This window comes from Falco punctatus, assembly GCF_963210335.1.
Source record: "Falco punctatus genome assembly, chromosome: 17".
Taxonomy (NCBI): Eukaryota; Metazoa; Chordata; class Aves; order Falconiformes; family Falconidae; genus Falco; species Falco punctatus.
The window spans coordinates 2,966,151-2,972,807 of NC_137597.1; the positions used below are offsets into that span (position 1 = coordinate 2,966,151).

The 6,657-nt window shown below is 44.8% G+C and overlaps 1 protein-coding gene across 7 annotated transcripts in view; it reads left to right on the forward strand.

Annotated features, from left to right (window-relative positions):
* The window catches only part of KCTD20 (potassium channel tetramerization domain containing 20), a 30,904-nt gene extending 25,218 nt beyond the window's left edge, over nucleotides 1-5,686 (forward strand). For all 7 annotated transcript variants that reach the window (XM_080367258.1, XM_080367259.1, XM_080367262.1 and 4 more), the window contains exons 6-8: nucleotides 220-417; nucleotides 932-1,042; nucleotides 2,469-5,686. In XM_080367258.1, the coding sequence (XP_080223384.1) occupies nucleotides 220-417; nucleotides 932-1,042; nucleotides 2,469-2,761 (602 nt within the window). In that variant the 3' untranslated portion in view covers nucleotides 2,762-5,686. The remainder of the gene's footprint in view (nucleotides 1-219; nucleotides 418-931; nucleotides 1,043-2,468) is intronic.
* The last annotated feature ends 971 nt before the right edge of the window (nucleotides 5,687-6,657 follow it).

The following is a 6,657-nucleotide window of genomic DNA, read 5'->3' on the forward strand; positions in this document are numbered from 1 at the left end:
TTTTTTTAATGGTAATGTAATGGTTCTGCAGTGTAATTTGCATTCCATTTGAAATGCAGTCCAATACATTGCTTTTGCCAATTCTGGAGCTGAAAGCTGTTGATGCATCTGAACATATGTTAAGGATTTTGTGCTCTTGAGTGTATCTGGAAAGTGTAGAGCTGGGCCATGTTTTCATACTGTGTAAAAAAGCTCATCATATGATTTATGTCTCATTAGGTGCTCTCTTACACGAGCTCTCCAACGATGGTGCTCACAAGCAGTTTGATAGCTACCTAGAGGAGCTAATTCTGCCTATAATGGTGGATAGCGCAAGGAAAGGGGAACGTGAGTGCCATATTGTTGTGCTGACAGATGAAGACACCGTGGACTGGGATGAAGATCATCCACCTCCAATGGGAGAGGAGTACTCGCAAAGTAAGGGCTCTGCACTGGGGCTCCTGGCTCTGTGTTCAGCATGCACTCAGACATCTGGCCGTAAGGAAAGAACCCATTCCCAAAGAGCAGTCTTCCTCCAGGAAGAGGTTCTGGCACATGGAGGCCCGTTTTGTACTTTCCTTCTGAACTGGCTGCTGCCAGAGGCAGGGTACCTGGCTAGTTAGAGCTTTGGCCGGCCTGCCTGCGTTGGTAATGACAGCACTCACTGCATCTTTCCCTTTTGTTTGTTGCCTCCTCCTTGGCCTTTTCCTGGCTGCCTAGTGAGTGAATACTCTTTGGTTTACCCGCCCATCGCCACCCATCCCATCCAGCCTGTAATATGCATCACTAGTGTCCCACCAAGGAAGTGCGGGTAATCCCAGTGATGAGAACAGACACCTGAAGTAGATCGTGGAAACCAGACCTGGGTTTTGGCACTCCCACAGCTGAGAGACATCAGAAACAGGGAGAGGTTCTACCTTGTAGATTCTAATCAGCCTTTTTATTTCCCAAGTCCTTTACAGTTCCAAGCTGTACAGATTCTTCAAGTACATTGAGAACCGCGATGTTGCAAAAGCAGTGTTAAAGGAACGGGGCCTGAAAAATATTCGCATTGGCATTGAAGGTAAGGTATTTCTTCAACAAAGGAAACTGTGAAACAGGTGACTTCAGAGGCAGTAAAGCCTGGTTTCCTCTGGACTCTAGGTGCTTCCTGTTTTGCTTTGTGTTTTACTAGGCATTTATTTTCATGTGACTAGTAGAAGCTGGGCATGTTCCTTCATCTCTATCGTGTTACAGGGAAATTAGCCAGAAGACTTAAAAGTTAAGGGAAAGTGAAAGATATGTAGCGTGTACCAGTAAGCCTTGTCTCTTTAGGACCAAGTAAACAGGATGCAGGAGTCAAACACTTCCACTTGCTGATCCAAGAATTCCCTTAGGGACCTTAGAGAATGTTGTGCTATGTCCTGGGAGACTGTCTCATTTTTATGGTAGCTATGTTTGCTCACAAAATGGCTAACGCTGTGCAGCCATTGATCGTGACTACAAACAATTCTCTTCATAGAATTATTAGGCTGGAAAAGACCTTAAAGAGTCCAGCCGTTAATCTGGCACTGCTAGGTCCACCACTAAACCATGTCCCCAAGTGCCACATCTACACATCTCTTAAATACCTCCAGGGATGGTGACTCGGCCACTTCCCTGGGCAGCCTGTTCCAACCCAGTTAGCCAAGGGCTGCTGATAAATGATGGAAAGTGGCCTGGTGAGCAGCTTGCCAGCTCCCTCGGTCTGCTGGGGTGGATCCCATCTGGCCCCATAGACGGGTGTGTCTGAGTGGTATGGCAGGTCTCTGACCATTTTCCCTTGGATTATGGGGGCTTCATTCTGCTCCCCATCCCTGTCACTGGTTTCCCCTTGGATTATGGGGACTGGGTACCTGGAGAAACAGTCTTCATTCTACTAAAGACTGAAGCAAAGGAGGTGTTAAGTACCTCACCCTTTGTCACTGTGTTTCCCCCTGCATCCAGTAAAGGTTAGAGATTCTCCATAGCCCTCCTTTTGTTGTTAATGTATTTACAGGAACATTTTTAATTATCTTTTATGGCAGCTAGATTGAATTCTAGTTGGGGTTTGGCCCTCCTGATTCTCTCCCTGCAAACCTCACAACATCCTTGCAGTGCTCCTGAGTTGCCTGCCCCCTCTTCCAAAGGTGATAAACTCTCCTTTTTTTTCCTGAGTTCCAGCCAAAGCTCTGTTCAACCAGGCTGGTCATCTTCCCCACCAGCTCATCTTTCAGCACATGGGGACAGCCTGTGCCTTTAAGCTTTCCATCGTGAAGAACGTACAGCCTTCCTGGATTCCTTTGCAGGGGAAAAGGGAATGTTTTTTGCAAGCCAATAATGATTAATGTGGAATGTGAGCATTTGTCTGCCAAGTCCTGGCTGATCCCATAGTCACTCCTACCTCCTACTCCTATCCTTCTGGGATCCTGTTGTCCCTTTGTGCAAGTTAGAGTTGTGTAGTGCAACTGACTGGCTGTCTGTGTTTCCAGGGTATCCCACCTGCAAAGAGAAGGTGAAGAGGAGGCCTGGTGGCCGATCCGAAGTGATATACAACTATGTTCAACGGCCGTTCATCCAGATGTCATGGGAAAAGGAAGAGGGCAAAAGCCGTCACGTTGATTTCCAGTGTGTTCGGAGCAAATCTCTAACAAACCTAGTCTCTGTGGGTGATGACGTTTCGGAGGACCATGAGGTTATAATGCATCACCCCCCACAAGTAGATGAACTGGACAGGCTAAACGCACCGTTCTCCCAAATGGCTGTTAACGATCTACCAGATTAGTCGTGGCTCAGGGTGGATAGTCCTGCTTGATGTGGGAACATCTCAGCATAGTTTCATCCCCGGTGATGGAACACAAACTCCTGCAAGGTGCTTTATCCTCGTTCATGCTCTTATTACATTGTCATATTTCAAGCATGTTAATAAAGAGCCACACACCATAGTTTAACTGTGCAATCAAAAGCAACATAACCTCAAACAAAAAGAAATTATGCTGTTTGTTTCTACTACAAAAGCTTCCAGATTGTTGGATGCTGAATATTTTAGCTAAACTTCTAAAAGAAGAGCAGAGGTATTTAGAAACATCTTGTTTGACGTGAGAGAGGAAAAGTCTGGGCCTGTCAAGACAAAGCTTTCATTTACCATTAGGCACTTAGCTTTGCGTTTGTGATAATCAGTTACAAAGGACCGAACATCAAAGCAGGACAGATGATACTCTTTCATCAACCAGCAGAAATGTAGCACAGTTGTGACAACAGAATCCTGAGTGTGGAGGAGTCTGTTTACACTGCCACCTGGCTTTGCATCCAGCATGTTGTACTGCTGGTCTGGGGAAGGATGAACTAATTCAATAGGAAGCATATGCCTGTTCACAGGAATTTCCCGTACATACTTCTCCGTAAGATGGAAGCATTGTTTTTAGGGATGTTGTCTGTTCAGTAAAACAAGTAGACCATGCAGAAGGAAAAAGCAAAAAAAGAAGAGACTGTAGTTGATACCTTACCAACAAAGTAAATCTGTTTAGTAGCCTAGTAGATGTAAGAAGCCTTTGTAGTGGTGACTGTGCATGCTAAAGACTTTGTCTCCTCCATCCCCCTGCTAAGATGAAAAAAGCCAGTGGGAGGAGCTCCCAGTACAGACAGTTTGCTACCCGAGTAGAATCCTTGATCTCGTCAACCTTAGTCAGTCAGAATTCCTGTAGACTCTCCAAGGAGCACTCTACCGTTGGCAGCTTTAGAAGGTCAGCTGCTTTCTTCCCAGTTTGGAACTGACTGGACCATTTTGCTGTCAGGCAGGTAAGAAATACCGATAGTAAACCAGCCTTCAGTAGAGAAAAATACACGTACCTGGGAACAACTCCCCTTTGCTGCTCTGAACGTTATCCTAGTCTGTGGTTAAGGCTCTGTTCATTTTGAATTCAGGGCCCACAAAGCTGTAAGTAGTGACACACTCCAGGCTGGTTTAGCTCAGTTACGTGGAAGTCTTGCTGGTCCTGTTCCTGCAGCATGGAGTTATCTGTAGGCTTCCTTAACCCCTGATTAGCACGGTGAATTCCTGACGGCCACAACCGAGCCGCACGTCAGGCAGAACGAGCCTGCCTTGCAAAGCCATCATTTCCAGTGGCTCTGTAGAGGTGCAGCGTACCCGGAGCAGAGTACTTAAATGTTCCCTCGCGAGGTTCTTAAGTTCAGGTCAGTTCTGCTCTTGCAATTGGCTGCTGCTCGAACCTGTACCACTTACATGTTGAGTTACCTTTGCAAAACAGAGGTAGGTATCGGTCTGCCTCTAGAAGGTTTAATCCCTTGTTGTCAGGGTTGTATCATCAAGCAAATTTTTATTATCCTTAGTCTTGTCTGCAAAGTGTATGGTAGAGTTAGCATTGAAGATTGCCGTTAACTGTTTGCTGCTAATGATGTTTGGTTTTTTCAGTGTAAGTAATATGACAATATCGAGCACGAATTTTCCTGAAGATTTACGAGTATTGTTGTAGTTACGAGTAAGAAAATCTCTGCCAAGGCATGTACTTGCTGATACATTTAGTTCCCGTTTGTATGGATACAGGTTCCGTTCTTTGCAGTGTTTCTCTTTTTGCTTCTTTCCTAAGTGCAGTAAATGGGTTTCTTCTTTTTATAAGTGCCTATGGGAAGATTTCCAAAAGCGCTTTAGTACCTCCTGAGAGTCCCAGGGGTTCAGGTGCCCAGGTCCACCTGACTATTTTTGCAAATTTCTCCCTGTGTGTCATTGGATCAGTATAGTGAAGTGTCCTTCAGTATCTGCACAGAGGTGGTGTGCAGTCACTTACCATTATTGCTCTAGATGAATTTCTATTTTTGTAGTAGAGAAAGGAAGACATATGGACCGTTAACCTTCCAGCTAAGGGCCAGACCAACCCCATTACTTGCCTTGGTAACGAGCGGTTCCCACAAGTCAAGCAAAGGCACTGGTGAGGCTGTCCGCCCAGCAATGATGGAGCTTGCCCCCCCCCAGCCCCATGGATTATTTTTGTGTGTGTATGTATATTTATTTTTACAGCAGTGTAAGTTTTAAGTAAATGTGTATTGGTATTGACCAGCTGCCTTGGAGCTGGAGTTTTATAGGTGTTCCGCTCGAAGGACCTGAAGTGTGCGTGGTGGTGAGCACCACCCTGCAGGACTGTGGCAAGGCATCATCTGACTTTGATGACACTTGATGGGATCTGACACCTAAGTACCGTACTCAGCCAAAACAGATCCCACCAGAGTCTGTCCCTGAGCCCAGGGTCAGCTAAGGCCTCTTGAAGGATTTGGCCAGTTTATTAAAAATAGTGATCGCAGGCACTTAACTGCAGCAGGCTGTTGCCTAAGAGCTAAGGACTGTCAATGCCTTGTAGGAGCTTGTTGGTTCTCTGTGTGATCAACTGGACCTGGAATTATTCAGCCTCCATGATTTCCGTGCAGTTTTTACCACTCCCAGTTGTTTATTGGCTTTCCCAAGTAAATAAAGATTAATTCAGGATTTAATTATTTATTTTTTTTTTTTAGTAGAGTGAGTCCCATTGGAACACTAAATCAAATTGAAAAAGTACACATTTGCCTTCCTTCTCTCATGGTCACCTACTTCAGCTACAAGGTCAAGTTTTGTCTTATTCTAGATATACTGAACTGTTACCCCTGGTGTGTTTGAACTACAGATGTATGGTTTCTTTTCTGTATTAAAGTATAAATTATATTTGGCTTGTTTGGCTCTTAAAAATTGTTTTACCCATTTTTCTATTCCATGTGTATGAGAAAGATTCCCCGAAGGGTTTGTTTCCTTGCTTCCTAAAGTGTGGCCTGTGACCCCAAAGTCTTAGAAGGAGTTTTGCATCAGACAGAGCCTGGTTGATCTGGCAGGGACCCCGTGCAGCAGCTGCGCGGAAGTGTTACTACTGTTTGTGCTGAAAGAACCTCAGAATTTAACAACTCGTTGCTGTGATGTTCTAAAAGGAGCAGATAGCACAGGTATGAGATGACATGACTTTTAACCCATAAACTACACGGCATCTGTAACGGGCCCTGGTGCTTTTTTTGGTTAGTATGCTCTCCACTTCTGCCTGCCTCCGACAGCTTTAGAGCAGGTCTGGCTTTTATTTACATCTTCATTGTTGGATATATTTCAGGGGTTTTCTTGATGAAACTTGAGAAGGGTGTTAAGAGTTTGAACAAGCTGGAATTTAGTGGAATTACTGAAGTGATAACAGGGACTTGTACTCACAAGTGGAGCTGTCTGAAATGTGAAGCAATGAAGTAAGAACTACAAGTTGATTTTGGCCTGTTACAAAAAAAAAAAATAATGAGGGGGTGTAGCTTTGCTTCCAGCCTCACTTGCTCACTGCTTGTTACCCCTTTTAAAAATAGAAAAAGATTAAAACCAACTTTATCTGACACCTAGGTAGGCATCATGAGGCCTAGGCATGACTAAGGCCAGGGTCATCCACCCCTGCCAGGAGGCTGGGCACATTTTGCCAGAAAGGTTTAGTTCTTCCAACCATCGGCACTGTCTTTCACCTTTCTTCATGCCTGATCTGCCTCTTTTGGCAATGCAGGCTTCAGCCTAGGACTTACCCTTGCATTCTCATGCCCAAGTAGTTGATTCTAAAATCAGTTTCAATTCTGAAAAAACACCAACCTGAGAGATCTCAGTTTGTAAAAACAAAACCC